The sequence below is a fragment of the Natator depressus genome, chromosome 6, assembly GCF_965152275.1.
Source record: "Natator depressus isolate rNatDep1 chromosome 6, rNatDep2.hap1, whole genome shotgun sequence".
Lineage (NCBI taxonomy): Eukaryota > Metazoa > Chordata > Testudines > Cheloniidae > Natator > Natator depressus.
In genome coordinates, this window is record NC_134239.1 from 49,909,567 (window position 1) to 49,929,768 (window position 20,202).

General features: G+C 40.6%; 1 protein-coding gene across 2 annotated transcripts in view; it reads right to left on the reverse strand.

The window, feature by feature from the left end:
- SHANK2 (SH3 and multiple ankyrin repeat domains 2) overlaps nucleotides 1–20,202 on the reverse strand; it is a 615,311-nt gene that overhangs the window by 409,252 nt on the left and 185,857 nt on the right. For both annotated transcript variants that reach the window (XM_074955235.1, XM_074955234.1), the window contains one exon: nucleotides 9,225–9,291. In XM_074955235.1, the coding sequence (XP_074811336.1) occupies nucleotides 9,225–9,291 (67 nt within the window). The remainder of the gene's footprint in view (nucleotides 1–9,224; nucleotides 9,292–20,202) is intronic.

Here is a 20,202-nt window from a genome sequence, read left to right on the forward strand (position 1 = left end):
GACAATATTAATGTGAAGTTTTCCTATGGCTATTAGCAATGAATATTGATTTATGGTAGGGGCTAACAGACTACAACTACAAAAGATGAGGAGTATCTACAGTACAATATATAGCATATATTTTAAATGGTGAATGATAAAGATCTCAATGTCCTGCCTTTATATTTATTTTAATAACATTGTGCTTTTCCATGAGAAAATACCTTATAGCATATGAAACAGGTTAAGATTAATTATACATCTGAAATGCCAAATGAACATGGTTATATCACACACTTGCATCTCTTCTGGTTCCATTAAATAACATGATTTTTATGTCTTTTGATATACTGTCCCTTTTCTTTTTGATTTTATTGGTTTAAATGTGTTTTTTTCACAACTGGCTTAGACAATATGCTGCAGGAATCTGATCTGTAAAAATTCAACTGCTAAATGGCTCTTAAAAATAAACAAACAGAATATGTATTGGACCTGATAGTACTTAATTTAAATATTTGCAACTGAAGAGCCAACAATATTGACCTCAATTACTCTGATCTAATTAAAGAAAATAGGTTAGAAAAGCAAGTTTATCATGAATAAACATAATATCATTGCTATTTAAAAACAGTTATTCTGTTTATTTAACAACAGAATGCATGTTTCATCTTAAACAGTGTATTTACTGCCACAATGCTAATAAAAACAAATTATTTTTCTTAGGGATAACAAGTGTTGTTGTTTTAATTCTAAAGCAATTGTCCTATACTAAATACGTATATTTTAAAGAATAAGCTTAATATATTAGCAGACTTTTGGCATTCACAAAAATTATTAAATTACAAAAAAAAATCTATTTTAAAAAACCCACAAACCATCACACATACACATCTCTGCATAATTATAGAGGAATACAGGAACTCAGACTTGAAGCCTAGCAACAGTATCCAAGTATTAGTTAGTCTGCTAATCAACTACCAAAAACCTCACACACCAGCTCAATGGGTTTCATATTAAAAAAAAAAAACCAAACAAAAAAAAAACACAAAAAACCCTCTTGCTTCTATCATCAGACCTGCTAGAGGACAAGATGTACGGTATAAACAAACCTTGTTCACTTGAAGAAGAACAACCCATGTCATTTAATCCATCTGATAATTCATCTCATCACAAAGAGCCAAGGCAAAAAAAGAGAGAGATTTAAAAATAGGTTATCCGAGTAAAATGATTATCAGTTTGCAACATATTTAATATCTGCATAACTGTATCTAATGAGAGCTTCAGGACTTCTATATATATTATTGTTGGTTTTTTGTATCTCCATCCTATAGAAGCCATAGTAAATGCTGTGTAGCAAATGCTTTCTAAACCTCCTGTGCTCATTTACTTGCAGACAGCTGTAAGCTGGATGAAAACAATCAGGGATTAACTTTTCTATTCATCACATCTTTTAATACATTACTTTCCCTTAGCTGGGAAAATAAATAAATAAAATAAGACAGTACAACTAATTAAAGGACGAATGAAAATGGGTGTAAATCTGTAACATATAACTGCTGTGCAGTTCATGAAGATTGTATAGTACAACAGATGTAATGTCTCTTTCAAAATAGAGAAAAAAGATGGAACTGTATAAGCGCAGAGCTGCAAGATATTTCTGGATTCCAAGGAGTTTCAAAATATGTAATCATTAAAATAAGGTGTTTTAATATGTTTATCATCCCTGGAAAAGCTCATCAGGGAGCATCTTGGATTAGAGTAAATTGAGTCATGTACTGAGTGTTATGAGGCTTTTACCTCATAATAACAACTTTTCTTGCCTTACAAAAATACTTTTAACTTGTTTCAGACACAGTTACTTCAGAACAATAATAGACATAAGAATTTTTATTTACCCTTTGGAGATCTGTAAAATGAAAAAAAAGAGTCTGTTGTTTAGAACCTTGTTTAGCAAGAAATACAATGATATGAGAATTTACTTTTAATCCCTCAGTGTTAACCTTTCCCTCCTCCCCTGTGAATTCTCGCTATCTTAAACAGGATTAGGTTTTCCAAAATGGCACCCACTCTTGTTAGAAGCAAGACTGCTCTGAACATCCCTTTTTAATATCAGTGAGTTACTTATGGTACAAGAGTTATTTTCAAGAATCTTTTTTGTGTCTGAAAACTGGTAGGGTCCAACCTAAGAAATATATAGCAGTTTTTGATCTGGTAGGTAATTGTTCCCCTGTTGGTGACTGCCACAGAAAAGTCATCAAGTTACAGCATATACTAAGGGGGATGCAGAGTTACTTAAGCTTAATTGACAATAGGTGGTAGGAAAAGCAGCAAGGTATCTCCATTAAGCAAAAGAAAAATCTAATGATCTGAGCAGCAAAGGCCTGGGTGAACGAGCCCACAAACTGTTCAGACTTTTTAATGGGATAGCATAGCTAAGGGGTTTTATATAGGAAGCTCTAGGGATCCTACAAAGGGGCTCCATGGAACTCCAACTGTCACATGTAGGGACACCATTGTTTTCACACAACATATACACACAACATGGAAACTGAGACAGAATTTGGTCTTCTGACTCCTTCTCATCCCTGGATTACCAATAATAGCTGTAAGTAGATGGTCTGATATTGCAACCTTCACTTAAGCCAAACTGCCCTGGAAATGAAGTGGAATTTTGCTTGAATAAGGGCTGTAGTGCTGGACCCACAGAATGAAAGCTGACACCATCTTTGTAGGAAAAGAAAAAAAGCAATCCAGCTTCATATTAGTCATTTTCTACTGGATTGGAAAATGCCTATAAACTCCATCAGTAACAGGGCATTTTCTTAGCATTGCTCGTTGGGACTGGTCCAGACCCATGAAGAGCTCTTTGCAAAGCCATTAATTGGGCTCTCCCTCTTGACTGAAAGGTCCAAGGTTTGGTGTGTGATTTCCTATCCTACCCCACTCTAAAAGTCTATGAAATGTGAGGTGGTGGGAAGGGAATAGGATAGGGGAACAGGTAACAAACCCAGAAGTAAGGTGTTTGTGTTTGCTTTTGTAATGTATTAGGAGAATAGTGACTGAGATTTCCCTTTTAATAGGAGGAGAGATCGGCAATGTGCGCCAACTCATACTATTATAAAAGCAGCAATATCCTGACTTTCTAGTGGACTCAAGTTATAATCACTGCTATGGAACAAAGCAGCTCATTCTTTACAACATGTTATACAGGACCATGAATGGTAAACAGCACACTACAGGTGCTAGGTCTCCATGATTGCAGGTTTGGCACCATTACCTGACACAGCCCTGTGACTATTACTGATATAGTACAAGACTACCACTTAATGACTTCTGTGTGGAATGTACATGTGTTTTCCAATTTCTATTGCAATAGCCTGGGGCAGCAAAATGGTCTAAGAGGAACATTAATTAGTAAATGTAAAAACAGAAGATGGACCCATTGACTGGGCCCTTCTCCAAAGATTACAGGTCACAAGCGATTAATAATTTTGCACGTTTGAAATGCCTCAGTTTTAGAAATACAAAAACTTGTTTCTGTCAGGATAAAAGAAAACCTGCTCATAAAGTTATTGAAATTAGGTCCAATCTCCCATTTCCTGTCATGAGTAAATAATTAAAATAGACCATCCCTAAAATGGCACAACTGAGAAAGAGAAGGGTTGACTTTTTTATACAAATCTTAATTGCCATTTGCATTAGCTAGATGCCTATTAAGTTTTGATTTAAGGAAGTATCAATAGCCACACAGAGTCTATCAAGACTACCAAGAGTTAGACGATTGCTGGCTTTGTTCTTCAAAAAAATAAAGGCTTGGATTTGTTCCAGTGCCTATTTTGTAGTTGGAGAATCCTGTCATATATTCCATGCAGCCAGTGTTCAATTTCCATCTCTCACTTGCCACCTGCACAGAAAAGTTCTGAAATACATGAAGTATAAATCCTGTATCCATAAATACTGAAGTCCCTTTCTTCCTATAAGCAGACATGATTTGTTGTTTCTCTGTTTTGTTTTGTCATCTTAAGATAATGCACATATATTTTTCACAGGCTTTAAAACTAACGGCTCATTCCACATTAATGGTTCCTTTCCTTTCCTTTCCCTTTTTTTTTTTAACAGCAAAACAAAAATGTATGAGATTGGTAATAATTCGATTGTGTTGGTAGGTTAAGTACTTTTGTCTGCTTCCTATAACCACTGAACTCCATATCCTCCAACCATTCAAAAATCTTCCATTGGGCAAGAACATAACATAAAAACGGCCATACTGCGTCAGACCAATGGTCCATCTAGCCCAGTGTCCTGTCTTCCAAGGGACCTGAAGCCAGGTGCTTCAGAGGGAATGAACAGAACACGTAATCAACAAATGATCCACCCCGTTGCCCATTCCCATCTTAGAATCATAGAATATCAGGCTTGGAAGGGACCTCAGGAGGTCATCTAGTCCAACCCCCTGCTCAAAGCAGGACCAATCCACAAATAAATCATCCCAGCCAGGGTTTTGTCAAGCCTGATCTTAAAAACCTCAAAGGAAGGAGATTCCACCACCTCCCTAGGTAATGCATTCCAGTGCTTCACCACCCTCAAAGTGAAAATTTTTTTCCTAATATCCAACCTAAACCTCCCCCACTGCAACTTGAGACCATTATTCCTTGTTCTGTCATCTGCTACCACTGAGAACAGTCTAGAGCCATCCTCTTTGGAACCCCCTTTCAGGTAGTTGAAAGCAGCTATCAGATCCCCCCTCATTCTTCTCTTCTGCAGACTAAACAATCCCAGTTCCCTCAGCCTCTCCTCATAAGTCATGTGTTCCAGTCCCCTAATCATCTTTGTTGCTCTCCGCTGGACACTTTCCAATTTTTCCACATCCTTCTTGTAGTGTGGGTCCCAAAACTGGATGCAGTATTCCAGATGAGGCCTCACCAATGTTGAATAGAGGGGAATGATCACGTCCCTCGAGCTGCTGACAATGCCCCTACTTATACAGCCCAAAATGCCATTGGCCTTCTTGGCAACAAGGGCACACTGTTGACTCATATCCAGCTTCTCGTCCACTGTAACCCCTAGGTCCTTTTCTGCAGGACTGCTGCCTAGCCATTTGGTCCCTAGTCTGTAGCGGTGCATGGGATTCTTCCATCCTAAGTGCAGGACTCTGCACTTGTCCTTGTTGAACTTCATCAGATTTCTTTTGGCCCAATCCTCTAGTTTGTCTAGGTCCCTCTGCATCCTATCCCTACCCTCCAGTGTATCTACTTCTCCTCCAAGTTTAGTATCATCTGCTAACTTGCTGAGGGTGCAGTCCACGCCATCCTCCAGATCATTAATGAAGATATTGAACAAAACCAGCCACAGGACCGACCCTTGGGGCACTCCGCTTGATACCAGCTGCCAACTAGACATGGAGCCTTTGATCACTACCCGTTGAGCCTGACGATCTAGCCAGCTTTCTATCCACCTTATAGTCCATTCATCCAGCCCATACTTCTTTAACTTGCCGGCAAGAATACTGTGGGAGACCGTATCAAAAGCTTTGCTAAAATCAAGGAATAATACGTCCACTGCTTTCCCCTCATCCACAGAGCCAGTTATCTCATCAAAGAAGGCAATTAGATTAGTCAGGCATGACTTGCTCTTGGTGGATCCATGCTGACTGTTCCTGATCACTTCCCTCTCCTCTAAGTGCTTCAGAATTGATTCCTTGAGGACCTGCTGCATGAGGTGAGGCTGACTGGCCTGTTGTTCCCCGGATCCTCCTTCTTTCCTTTTTTAAAGCTTCTGGCAAACAGAAGCTTGGGACACCATCCCTGCCCATCCTGGCTAATAGCCATTGATGGACCTATCCTCCATGAATCCTCCATGTCCAACGGACACTCACTGCAAGGTTGCTTAGATTCCTAAATGTTCCCAAGTTTGGATGATAGGCATCCACCTTAATGAAGAATTGTTGTTACATAGGTATAAAATGTGTTTTAATAATCTTGCTCAATTTCTGGAACTTCTCTAAAACAGAGGACATTTTTCTAGAGATGTCAGATGATAAACTTCCTTAAAAGACCTCCTAATCTGAATCATCCCTCTTATCTTCATCAGGACATTGGATTGAAACTTATTCTTACAACCACTCCTCAGCTGTCTGATGGTCATTTTTTCCATCATGAAGCCTCCTGACTTTAAAAAGGAGCATTACTCATATGGAAATATGTCTGACCTCAGCCAAAAGATAGATGAAGATAATGGGTAATAACACACACAGTATAAACAAAGGTCAAGTTGGTGAAGTTTAAACACCAGCACTGCTCTATACGTTCAGCATCACAGAAGCTCCATTCTCATTCCTTATTTCAGTTTTTTCACTCAGTATCCTGCTTTGTCCACATTGTAGAACTTTTCCAGAAATATACATTTTTGTGACTTCATTATTAAAAAATAACGTTAAAAATGTTAAAGGAAAAGTACCTCCGTTAAATCAAAGTTAATGTGAAGAAATTCAAACAAGTAATGCTTACTCTTTATCACAACCACCACCATCATACCTATCCATCTATAGCCAGCACTGTAGTACCAAGATGTCTCACAAGCATTGATGAATTTATCTTCACAACACCCACATGAGGAAATGAAGCATCACTATCTCCACTTTACAGAAGAGGAATAAAGGCATTGAGGGAGGTTAAGAGTGACTTTCCCAAGGTCACAAAGAAAGTCTGTGCCACAGCCAGGAATTATGCTCAGATCTCCTGAATCCTGCTCAAGTGCCTAAGCCACAAGGCGATCCTTCCTTCCCTGGACTAAGTCTCATCCAGCTACTTTTCAACTACATTCCGTTTTCCCTCATATACTCAGACAACTGGGAAACAACACTGTCCATCCTTGATGAGAAAATAATGTGTAGCTGAGCATTAATCACATATTGAGGACATTGCAGCAATGGAGTCATGGGCTGCGTGTAGGTGGATCCCTTTTCAGTAATGGGGCCTTTGCCCAGTAATTAATAATTTATACTCTGCTTTTTCTTTATTTCTTTCTTGCACTGTGTACAATTTTTTTAAAACAAAAGAATAAACTATGTGCAGAAAAATGTAATACTTCTTTGTGTACAGAAGAATTGGACAAAACCACAATATTAAAAAGCAACACTGCAGGAATAAATTGGAACATTTGAATTAGCCCTATTGACTGCTTTCATTTTAACATCTACAAAGTTGTAGAACCATCAAAAACCAGTTGTAAGCACAGGGTAATAAGATGACATGCTCATTAGGGATAGGCAATTGGTTCATTTTCAGCAACCGCTTGACCTCATCAGCTTGACATTTTCAAACCAGCACTGGTTGTAAATGCAGAAAGAAGAAAAAGAAACTAAATGAAGGGAGCTGTTTTCAGTGTACTACCATGTTAAGTATAAGGCTACTTAGAAGGCTTAAGTTTCATGCAAGTCTCTTCAGTTTTGTCCAATAACCACACATCTTGGAAAAAATAAACAAAGAATATCACATGAGATTAAAACTCAAGATATCTGATCTAATGTTCAACTGCAAGCAATAAGCACAGAGAGCCACTCAGAAAGGGGGTTGTAAAGATGGCTTTAATCCACATTTGTATTCCGCAATCCTCAGCGGGATATGAGCTGTGCCAGTGCCCCAGCATAAATGAGGCTTTGTCAACACACAGTCTTGCACTAGTTAGTTAAACCAGTGCAAGTGATTGTGTGGACACTCTTATTTCAGTATGAGTGGCTTTTTTGCTTTAGCTTGAACCTGTTTCTGACTAATGAACTAAACTGAAATAAACCTGGTATAAACTGAAATAAGAGTCTCCAAACAGTCCTTTGAATCAGTTTATCTAAGTCAGAGGTTCTCAAACTGGGGGTTGGGACCCCTCAGGGGGTTGCGAGGTTATTACATGGGGGGTCACGAGCTGTCAGCCTCCACCCCAAACCCTGCTTTCCCTCCAGCATTTATAATGGTGTTAAATATATTTAAAAGTGTTTTTAATTTATAAGGGGGGATCGCACTCAGAGGCTTGCTATGTGAAAAGGGTCACTGGTACAAAAGTTTGAGAACCACTGATCTAAGTAAGCTTAAAATCCCATTTTAAATGAAATCCATGCAACTTTATATGTAGGCAATCTCTTCAAGCAGCTTCAAGGCTGTTCTAAAGCAGCTTCTCAAAGTTTGGGTCGCGACCCAGTACTGGGTCACAGCATGTAAGGCACTGGATCGCTCCAGTCAGCACCACCGACCGGGATGTTAAAAATCCCATTGGCGGTGCTGCCCAGCTAAGGCAGGCTAGTGCCTACCTGTTCTGACACCACACTGCAGCTTGGAAGCAGCCAGCAGGGGGTCCGGCTTCTAGGCTCCCATTGGTCAGTGCCTGAGCCCCAGCCCAGAGCCCAGCCCACAGCCTGCACCCCCAGCCCAGAGCCCTGACCCCCTCCCACACCCCAACACCCTGCCCCAGCCCTAAGCCCCACCCAGACCTGGAGCTCCGCATTCCCCCCCCCACCCCGTAGCCCTCACCCCCGCACTCCAACCCTCTGCCCTAGCCCTGAGCCCCCCCACACACACCCCAAACCCCTCATCCCCACCTCCGTTGGGTCACAGGCATCAACAATTTTCTTCAACTGGGTCCCCAGAAATTTTTTTGAACACCACTGATCTAAAGTATGTATACCCTGAGGGGCTATCACAGGGGATTGACCCACACATCATCCTTTCCTTTCAGCCACCCTTTACTTGCTGCAGTTAGGGGGCATGGCATATGAGAGGAAGTGCCATGCACGTCCTACCCAGTGGAGGATCTCTGTGTTGAGGTGATCCTCCTGTGATCAGCTACATCAGCTTTAGCACTGCTTTGCACTGGTGACACAGTGCACAGCAGCCTTGATGAAGGGGAGAATCTGGCCCTCTCTGGGGGTGTGTGTGTGTGTGTTTAATCTCTCCAAAACAAATCACACCTACTCAGAACACACCTATGATCCAGTAGGGGTATTTATATCCAATTTTCTAAAACAAAGTACTCTCTGAAAAACAATTTGGCCTTTTTCCTATTTCTTCACGTTTTAGAAAATGGAAAAAAACTTAGAATATTTCTCTGTATCAACTGCACAGTCAGCCTTCTGATTATATTTCACATAAAACCAGATTTAACTGGTCTTTATAGGATTTATATCTGGATTTAAAGATTTCCAATCAACATTTCATAAAGCTTTTCATTGTCACTATTTTGTAAATATTTTAACTTACCAATATCTGTTTCCTTGTGATTTTTGATATATTCAGCCAGCTCAAAATTTCCTGCTATTATGGCCACCTAAAAGATTGTAAAATAGTTCAAATTAATATGTGCTGAGAGTCATACACCATGCAAATATATATGTTACATTATACAGAGATAGATATTGGTACACACAACATACATTTATTGTTCCATATAACAAAATGGGATAAAGTGCATTTACTTTGCATCTCTGACCCTCTCTCCTCCATGCACATATTATTATATTTATGTTAATTTGCTGAAAAATACAAAGAAACAGGAATCGTGTATCACAGACACAGACAAAGCAGGGTCTGCTGCAATGGGAACAGAGGAAAAAACGGAGCCCAGACAGGAAATGGAGCCCAAAGAAAATGGAGCCCATTTCAACCCAGAACTGTGAAAGGGAGACCCATCATTATGGGGGTACTAGGACCCAGGTGATGTCTCTCCTCCCCTTCCACTTGGGCTTGGGAGAAAGCTGCAAAGAGGAGCCAGACAGTCACTACAGCCAACAGGAGCAGAAGCAGCCAAAGCAAGGACCTTTCGTCCTTTGAAGAACTTTCCCCAGTTTTGACTGGACTTTCTCTGTCCTGTGCTGATTGGCTGTTTGCTCCAACCCTCTCCATCTCCCTCTACCTCACACTCTCTTCATCTCAGCATCATTCCTCTTCCCCACTTGCCTGCCCCCTAGACCACCTTCTTCAATGTCCCCTCTCCCTTCCCTTTAGCTGATCCCTTTTATTAAACCCACCCAAAAAACAAAAATAAATAAAACATCATGTAACTAACATGACGTTTGCCATCATCACATTGGTGTCTCTGGTTGAGTGTTATAGTCCCTTCCCCCACCATGTATCTGTCTTCTCTATTTAGATTGTAAGATATTCAGGGAAAGGACATCTTTTTTGTTTTCTCTTTGTACAGTGCCTAGCACAATGTGGTCATGGACCATGACTAGCACGCCTCGGCACTATTGTACTACAAATAATAAATAATCTTAATAATAACAACAATAAACCATCTCATTAAACCATATTCACTTTACATATTAAAAAAAAAACCTTCTGAGGGGGCTTACGAGATTGATAAATGAATAGGAACCCTTTCATGTCTAGTGCCAGTTCCAGTTATTTCACATGCAGATGAATTTTTCATTGCTGAGATGAGGAGCATCTGTGGAATTCTGAACCCAGAAATTTAAGATTATTGTTCCTATCTCCCTTCCCTGAGAAGAGAAGCAGGGATTGCAACGGGGAAATGAGAGAGGGCCATAGAAGCAGTATTACCAGCCACAAACAATCAAATATCATGTATCAGACACCAAACCATTAGATTGCATTAAAATCATGATATTTTTAAATATATACATATTTTAATAAACACAATAACTCCTTGCTTAACATTGTAGTTATCTTCCTGAATAATGCTACTTTAAGTGAAACGATGTTAAGCGAATCCAATTTCCTCATAAGAATTAATGTAAATAGGGGGTTTAGGTTCCAGGGAAATTTTTTCCCCAGACAAAATACTATATTTTTATCTATATATTCACAGTATAAGTTTTAAACAAACCATTTAATACCGTACACAGCAATTATGATTGTGACACTTGGTTGAGGTGGTGAAGTCAGAGGGTGGAAGAAGGTGGGATATTTCCCAGGGAATGCCTTACTGCTAAATGATGAACTAGCACTCCGCTGAGCCCTCAAGGGTTAACACATTGTTGTTAATGTAGCCTCACACTCTACAAGGCAGCAGGAATGGAGGGAGGGGAAACATCATGGCAGAGAGAGACAGAGGCACACACAATGTGCGTGAAAGCGAGAGAGAGAGACAAGCATTGCCCCTTTAAGTAGGCTGACCCCACTCTAAGTACATTGCCTTTTTAAGTAGATCAGCAAGTTGAGACAGCAGCCGCTGCCAGCACGCTCCCCCATCCTGCCCTGTCCTGTCATGTGTCCCCCTGCTCTGTGGAGATGGGGTAAAAGCGTAAGGGGGGTAGGGGGACACCTTGACATTAGCAGCCCTCGTTTCCCTCTCCCCCGCACCCATTTGCACAAAAAGCAGGAGGCTCCCAGGAGCAGCTCCAAGGCAAAGGACAAGAGCAGCACACCGCAGTTGGGAGAGGGATGGCTGAACTGCCTGGCAAGCTGCACAGGGAACTCAGGAAAGCTGATAGGGGGCTGCTGGTTCACCCTGGTTCCAAGCCCCACCAGCTAGCTCCAATGGGCTGCTCTTTCTGCAAGCAGTGGACAAAGCAGGTGGCTGCCAAACAACATTATAAAGGAGCATTGCGCAACTTTAAACGACCATGTTCTCTAACTGATCAGCAATGAAACAACTTTAACCGGGACAACTTTAAGTGAGGAGTTACTGTATATGAAAATAATAAATAATTTGGGGTTTTTTGCCTGCTTTTTGGTTTTTTCTGCCTGCTGTTAAGCCTTTTGGGGACACCACCCACTCTAAATTCAACATTAAGGGTATTTCTACTCTGCAATTAAAAACCAGCTGACTCAGGCTCAGGGGGCTTGGGCTAAGGGTCTGTTTAACTGTGTTGCAGAAATTCGGGGCCCTACCACCTCAAAAAGCACTAGAGCCGGGGCTCCAGCCCAAGCCCAGATGTCTGTATTGCAATTAAAACAGACCCTTAGCCCAAGTCCACCGAGTGCACTGACTAAATAATGCAAGTATCTCCATTGTCTATGTGCAGGGGTACTCACTCACACTTTTGTAAACCTTTTCCCTTTCCCCACTCTTGCCCCCAATATTTTTTCACCTTCCAGGGTTCTCACTGCCTCTTTATATCAGTGAGAACCACCCTTTTTCCAGACAGCAGCCTGGCTTCTCTCCTATTGGGAACAATGGGAGGTAGTGGCCATCTTTCTTAAGAGCAGTAAAAACTGCCACATGTATTGGCTGTAAAGAAAAGATGGGGGAAACCTGTGGCCTCAGGCCTATTACAACAATGAGAACAGGTGGCCATTTTGAAACAGGAGAACACTTTGGAAATTTACTGCTAAGGGAGAAGAGTTTATTCATTAGCTCTGCTACCTCATAAAATGCTACGTGATGAAGTAAATACATGTTTTTTAAAAAAAGTATCTGAGATGTTCTCAGAGTGTGAGATGTATAAAGTTTGGAGTTTGTGTAGGCAGTGATTGTTTTAGGTATTGTACCAAAAAAAGGTGAGACTCAGCAGAACAAATTTTGTAAAGTGCCCACTTTTAAAAATTACACTCAAAGTAATTAATAATTTATTTAAAACCCCTCAGAAAAGTTACTCACAGATTATGTCTATAAATTTGAAGAAGATACTCTGTATTGTGTATAGAAAACAGTTTGAATTCCTACTGTAAATTAAAAACTCACTGTAACCTAATCAACACCTCCATATACGTAAATGTAAAATAATTGCATCTATTTTCTATAATTTTAGATCAGCTCAAATTATTTGTACAGTATTCATCATTCTGCTATTAGTGCAGTCTCAAGCATCTGCACCATACGTTCGGGCCTCAAGGTGAACATGCAACCATGTATCCTACTTTAACTTTGGAAAAAGTCTCATTAATACTTATGAATACGGTTGTTTGCAGCAAAGACGGGTGAACTGTTTCAGAAAAAATAAAAAGTGGTTGCCTCCTTTTCCTCAACTCTCCTCAGCTCCCAACATATATAGCCATGGCTGCTTTGCTGAGACACTCCTGAAGGCCTGAAGCTGCCTCTCCATTACTATCCTCCCTCCCAACCCGAAACATACAAATCTCTTTGAAGATTCAGTTATGAGAACAGAAGTTTTGATTATCTTTGTGGTGGTCCCAGCATAAAAACATTATGCAATAATTACCTTTTTATCACAGGCACTGACTTTTCTTTTTTGCCGGCCGGTGCTCCAACCCCACTCTACCCCAAGGCTCCGCTCCCGCTCGGCCTCTTCCCCTGAGGCCCCGCCCCTACTCTGCCTCTATCCCTGCTCTGCCTCTTCCTGAGACCCCCCACCTGCCACTTCCTCCTCTCTGGCCCTTCCCCTGAGCCTCCCACTCCTTTCCCCGCCCTCTCCATCCCCCTCGCCCACTGCTCACTTCTCTCCACCCCCACCCGCCGTTTGCTCCTCTCCGCTCTCTCCCCCGAGGAACCCCCTGCCCACTGCTCTCCTCTGCCCCTCCCCCGAGACCCCCCACATGCCCACCTGCTGCTCGCTCCTCTCTGCCCCCTCCTCCGAGTACCTCCCTCCCGATTCTCTCTCCTTTCTGCTTCCCCCGCCTTAAGGGTGAATGACGGGAAGAGGGGGTGGAGAGGAGTGAGCGGCAGGGGCCTCAGGGGAAGAGGACTAGTGGGGATGAGACCTCAGGGTGGAGTGCAGGTGGGGCTACAGTCTGTGTGCGCTGAGCATGGGTGCATGAGTCCTGGAGCACTCACAGACTTAGCACCAGTGCTATTTATCATGGTTTAAGAGAGTTCAGTCTACGCAGTTTGGGGTCTAACCTGCACTAGCTGGTCATTAATTGACAAATTGAAGTCCTCTAAACAAGCCACTATTGCTTAAATATCTCACAATAACAAATACATTTCCAATATACCCCTTTTACTAGAGCACCAAATAAAGCCCAAAAGGGAAAAGGTTGTACATGCTGCCTGCCATGTTCACATCATAAACATTTCAAATGTTTTCTTCTTTTTAGTCTTCACTTTCCTCTGTAAATTATTTCATAGTCACTTAAAAGTATATTGTCCACTGTAAAAGCTTGATGTAATAATTATGATTTCTTACAGGAAACATATTTCTTACTTAGATTTTAAACTCTTTTGGGCAGGTACCATCTTTTTGTTCTGTATTTATATTGTGCCTAGCACAATCCAGTTCTGGTCCATGACTAGGGCTCCTAGGCACTATGGTAACACAAATAATAAATAATAACTTTTCAGAATATTATTAAGCCAGAAGATATTGAGGATGTTTAAATAAGTGAACAGCAGCCAAGCATAAATGAAAGCATAAAAGCAAACCACAAATGCTCTAAGTGAAATTAGACAAGAATATGTATGTTAACTATATATACATATATTTACAAACACACAACAGCTCTACAGATGTATTTTAAAATTGATTATCAGCAAACAGTGCAACATATACATTTTTCCCACTAAAATAACTCTGCCCACAATGTAAAATAGTACAATGCAAAACATTTACTGGGGATAAATGTGTAATTATTTTTCTTTTCACAATTTCAATATTAGGGAAACTCTGCACCTTGATACTTTCAGGTTGCGCAAAGTTGATGAATTACTAAGAGTAGAATTTATTGCTATGAGTCATTAACAATGGGTCAGACCAGTTCCCATTACTATCGGATTGCAGTCCAAGGAGTACAGAAGAAGAACTGCATCATAACCTTCCTGGACCCCTATCAATTCATGTGAGGAATCTGTTCTGGAAGAAGGCATTAGGGGTTGGGAGTGGTATGTGTGCTGTGTATCGTCATCCAGAAACCAGAATCTGCTGAAAACTTAACACTCTCTAAAGCCATGTCAACTTTTTTGCACCCCCTTTCTATGGTTTTAGGACAGTTTTCAGGAGAGGATATCCTGTCAGGAGAAGGAAGCCTTTTGGCACAGCAGGTGTTGGGGTGGAAGAAAGCTACAGTCAGCCAGGAGACAGTGCAGAGACACAGGGCCTCCATGCAGACAGTGCTGGCCTCCAGTATATCTCACAAGATTCACATTGCTCTTGTGAGATCTCCATGTTTTTGAGATACACACCCCCTATTCAGTCCAAGGGACTAGGGGCTGAGATGGCCACTGCAAATCCCATCCCCCTTTTCCCAACAGAACAGTCTGGGGGTCAGGTTTTCCTCCCCGTGTGCATATTTCCCTGTAAAGGAACAATGTGGACCAAAAGCAATACTTCAGAAAAGATTAATGGCCCTTTTTGCTAGACTCAAAAGGATTTAACTCTTCCATAAAGGTAGGGGGCATTTACATGCTTTATTCCCTCAGGATAAAACTCACTATCGGGAATGGCCTGAATCAGACCCTCCATTTTGCAGAACCCTATGATAAGTTTGCACAAGGGGGACTCAGTTCTCCCTACAAGCTGAGGAAAGTAGGTGTCTCCTTTGCAGGGGAAGGTTTTTTTAATCTAATTACCCAACGTAAGACAGGAGTACCTAGTTTTCCAGTGCCCTACCCCTTGTGTTGTCATTTACAACAATGCCCAAGTGGGTGCCCAGTGCTACCAAACAGGTGCAGAGCAACAGAGAATCAGGTCCACTATGTCCTCATTGCAATTTCTAATAAGGGCCTGAGGACTTTCAGACAATTAGCCATTATATCTAGCTTTAAAAAAAAAATCCCATTTTCCTGCATCTCTTGATTGAACTGCATATGGATTGAAAATCTGAACTTTATGAATGCCTAGAAGAATGCTGTGCAATTACCTCTGCAACTGCATTTATGATTGGTACTGGTTGGAGGGCACAAGTATGTCTGTATTCTGAACTACAACTAAAAGAAACTAAATTGACCTTTTGTATAAAAAAGGAAGCTTAAATCAACTGGAGCAACTGCATTCTTTATAACCTTCCATGTGTCCAAGGTGTTTCTAAGACACTTATCACTTTGCTATATAAAATAACTTAGCCATGCTGCAGGACATTAACGGAGATTCATTATTATTTTTCATTTTTATTGTCAATGCATTGTCCCCATTGGCTTATTCTTAAAATACCCTAAATAAACAAATCATATTAGTTCCTTAGTATCAGCAGCCAAGTTTTCCTGCCAAGTTATGTGCTCAAATAGAATGCATTGGACATGGCAACAGGCTGAGGTGACTCAAGCTGATTAACTCCCGGACAAGAAGTTTAGCTTCATTCCATACTGCTCACATCAGTGAAACTACCATGGGCAAACTATTCTTACTGTGTATTCTCAGGATGGAGCAGCTTTGACTAAAGTGAGCAATAATTATTATGGAGAAGAGCTGGCTGGAGAATTTCATGAAATTCAAAATGTATATGAAAAATGGGGGGGGGGGGAAATCCACAGATTTTTTTCACTATTTTTCAACCAACTCTATAATGCAGTATTATAAAATCATACTCATTGTCATTGCCTGTGGTATATGGACTGTTCTCTGTACGAAGCTGATGGGCACTATAGAAACCTTAGCATGCTAAATAGAGAGATAGTAAACCATATCACTGTAACAATGGAAACTCTGCTTGTTTTCTTTTTGTAATAATTTAGGACAAGATTTAGATACCTGTACTCAGCGGGCTTGTGGTGCAAGCTGCTGCTCAAGATGAGTAAGGGTATCAGAATGTGGACCTTATCAACGAATATCCCATTATTTTAAAGTGTAACCCATGAGTACTAAGGTGCTGTAGACTCTATGAGCCTAACAGTAAAGCTGTGCAACTACAGCAGAACCTCAGAGTTATGAACACCAGAGTTCAAACTGACCGGTAAACCATACACCTCATTTTTGAACCAGAAGTACACAATCAGGCAGCAGCAGAGACCAAAAAAAAAAAAAGGTAAATATAGTGTTAAATGTAAATTATTTTTTAAAAAAAGGGAAAGTTTAAAAAAAGGTTTGACAATATAAAGAAACTGTTTCGTTTAAATTAAGATGGTTAAAAGTAGCATTTTCTTTCTGCATAGTAAAGTTTCAAAGCCGTATTAAGTCAATGTTCAGTTGCAAACTTTTGAAAGAACCACCATAATGTTTTGTTCAGAGTTATAAATATTTCAGAGTTATGAAGAACCTCCATTCCCGAGATAGTTGTAACTATAAAGCTCTGTTGTACCATATATTTTAGTTCACACTATACTGGCAGGATTGATTCACATGGGTTCATGCCTTATGACGTGCTTAGAGTTTGGGGAGTTTCTTTATGTTATAAGCCAGCGACAAGATTTTTATTCAGCACCACCACGTATTAACATGCTCAATTCAAATGGGGAATTCAGAAGAGAAATGCAACTGTATTAATGAGCAGACATGTTACTGAAATGACAGAATCTTTGATCCACAGCAGTAAATCTCAAAATGTACATGCAAATATGCTGTTTGACTGGTAAACGTGTTTTATTACTCAAATGAGAGATATTTATATTAAATAGCTAAAAGACAAACAATAGTTGAGGGAATTATTTCTGTGTTTGCTGTTGAACCCATCATTCATCCTGCTTTAATATCCTTCAGTGTGGCTACAACACTATATCAAATACTAACAGCAAAAAATTAAGAAAAATGTATCAATTTTTTAAAAGAGCATGTAAAAGTAAATGAAGTACAAGATATTGCATAGCACAACATCATTGTACTTTACTGCATTGAACTTGGTGGGTGAGGTGGAGCGGGTGGGAGGAAGGAAAGGCAAATTTTAAAAATCCAATGGTGCAAAATTATGTTGGTTAAATTTTTAAAATTCTAAGCCAGCTAAGGACAATAACACAGAGTACTTTCTCCACCAACCTTTTTCTTGAATCAAGAATTGTATGTATTCTGAGCAGCATTCTTGTAATGAAGAAAGGTTGTAATGGACTACAGCAAAGTACATTATTAAGCTTTTATGATGCATCAATGTATTGCAAGCTATCAAAGGAAGAAGACCCTATGTGGTCAATTTTAAAACTAAGCTCCTATTTAAAACAGATTAATGTTGATGGAAAGACTCCCATTGATTTAAATAGCAGCTGCACCAGCCCCTAATGTATATATAATTACATTTAATTCTATTTCTTTACATTTTAGGAAAACTCATTGATTAGGATTTTCCTGGAAAGCAGTGGAGTTTGATTAATTTACATTTTAAACAGATTGATAACTGAGTTCCCGTGGGATGGAATTTCTAAGAATACTGCTACTTGAGAGCAAGGCAGAGTGTAAGATTTTTAATTTAGAGTTGTTTTTTAAAAACATACCAAAGGAGAGCATTTCTCTACAATGAAAAAATGTTGCATTCCTAACATAAAACTGAAAAGAGACTAATTTGCAGAGGTGCAGTTACTTGGCCAAAGGTGGAAGTTTCTTCTTTATCTTAAGAAATTAGTGTATGTCCTAATGCATATGGACACCAAAAGTATCACGTCAACTTTCCTTGATGTGAGATGTTACTGTGAACTTGTTGGCACTTCCAAGATGAGATTTCTTGCTCCAGGTTCTGTCATGCTGAGTCATGTACTGTAGCTGTTTTGTACTGCATATACAGTGGTCCCATTAAAATTCAGGTTCTTTTTCGTTATGAGTGAATATCTTTTTGTTTAGTACTTTTGTCCTCAAGTAAAGTGTCTCAAGTCACATCCTTAAGTCCTTACATCAATTTATTCTATTAAACTTGCATCACTTCATTTATTATTGCTTGTTCATTAAAAAAAAAATTCTCTGTCATTTCAACTAAAAGTTCTGTTTCTTTGCCGACATAGTGGATCAAACTATCAAAAGTCAAGTAACTCTTAGGTTATGTCTACATTTGACCTAGGTGGTGTGATTTCCAGCTCTCCTAGACATACCTGTGTTAGCTCTACTTGAGCTAGTGCGCTAAAAAAAGCAGTGTAGCAGAGGTAGCACAAGTGGTTGCTCAGGCTAGACACTGCAGTACACACCCAGAGGGTCTGGGTTAGTTTGTACTCTAAGCTGCCGCCTGTGCTACCCTGGTCACATTGATATTTTTAGGTGCTCACTCGAGCAGAGCTATAGACGGTATGTCTACATGGACAGGAAATCACACCATCCAGGTCAAATGTAGGTGTAGCCTTAGTTTCTATGGACTCTTTCCATCGGAGGTCTATCTGATACAGTGTGTCTCTAGGTTTTTATAGTGGCACCAGTCAGTGTAATATGTGAGCAGCGTAGTATCCAAAGTGAATTATTTTTCTTCCATTCCACCAGAGTGTGCTCTACATTCACACCCTGGCTTGCCTCGCACAAAGTCCCCATGCAGGCAAACCCTCACTTTTTAAAAAATGTCAGCAATAAACATAATAAAAATACAGGCCACAATCTTGTAAAGATCTATGTGTGTGCTTAATTTTGCATTCTAACTTCAGTGGGATTACTCACAGTGGGACTACCAACAGTGAAAGAGGCGGGGTCTTAAACCGTAAAAAGAATAAGGGGTTAATCCGCACAGATGGAGGCTTCTATTTCTGTGATGCTCTGTCCATACACCTTTTCCCTAAAAAGAGTGTTAAAAGTATGGAGTCATTGAAATAGATATTTGAGATACATGCTGCAAGCCCCTGCTGGCATCCTGATGCACCAAGCCTTTGCGTTAATGATTCTTTGCTTAAGGCACCTGAGTGCAGAATTTAGCTAATTATAACTGTCAGAGTATTGTGACAGGGTCGGGCCAGATGGCTATAGGAGAGTAATAGAAGGCAGATATATTAGCCCCAGGCTAAGTAGGTCCCTTTTCCCTGGGTAAGGTAAGAGGGAAGGTTTTTTTTTTTTTTTTTTGAAACAGAAAAGAAGTTTATTTGTAACAGTTACAGAGATTACAAAAAGATAAAGGAAAACTTAGCAACAAAACAACGCAATCAGAAGGTATAACACAACAGCTTTCAGGAGGGAGAGGTGTTCAGGCTAGCCCAGGCCCAGAGCGGGGGGGCTTCCTCGACACTCGTGGTCTTCCACCCTCCTGAGTTACCTGGTGGCCTAGAGCGGGGGGGCTTCCTCGACACTCGTGGTCTTCCACCCCCTCGAGTTACCTAGTGCCGCGCCGAGGGTCCCTCTCCTGAGAGTGCCCGACAAGATGGGCACGGCTGCGGGGTGGGTGGTTGGGAGGGAGGGGGGCACACCCATGTATTATAAGACCCCTCCTAAATAACAATAATGATGGTATTCACAGCAGCTAACGGCTGTGGCTGGCGTCTCTCGCTCTGTCCCTCAATCAGAGGGTCAGACGGAGGGAACCGGACGGGGTCACCGAGCAGAGAACCCCGGACAGC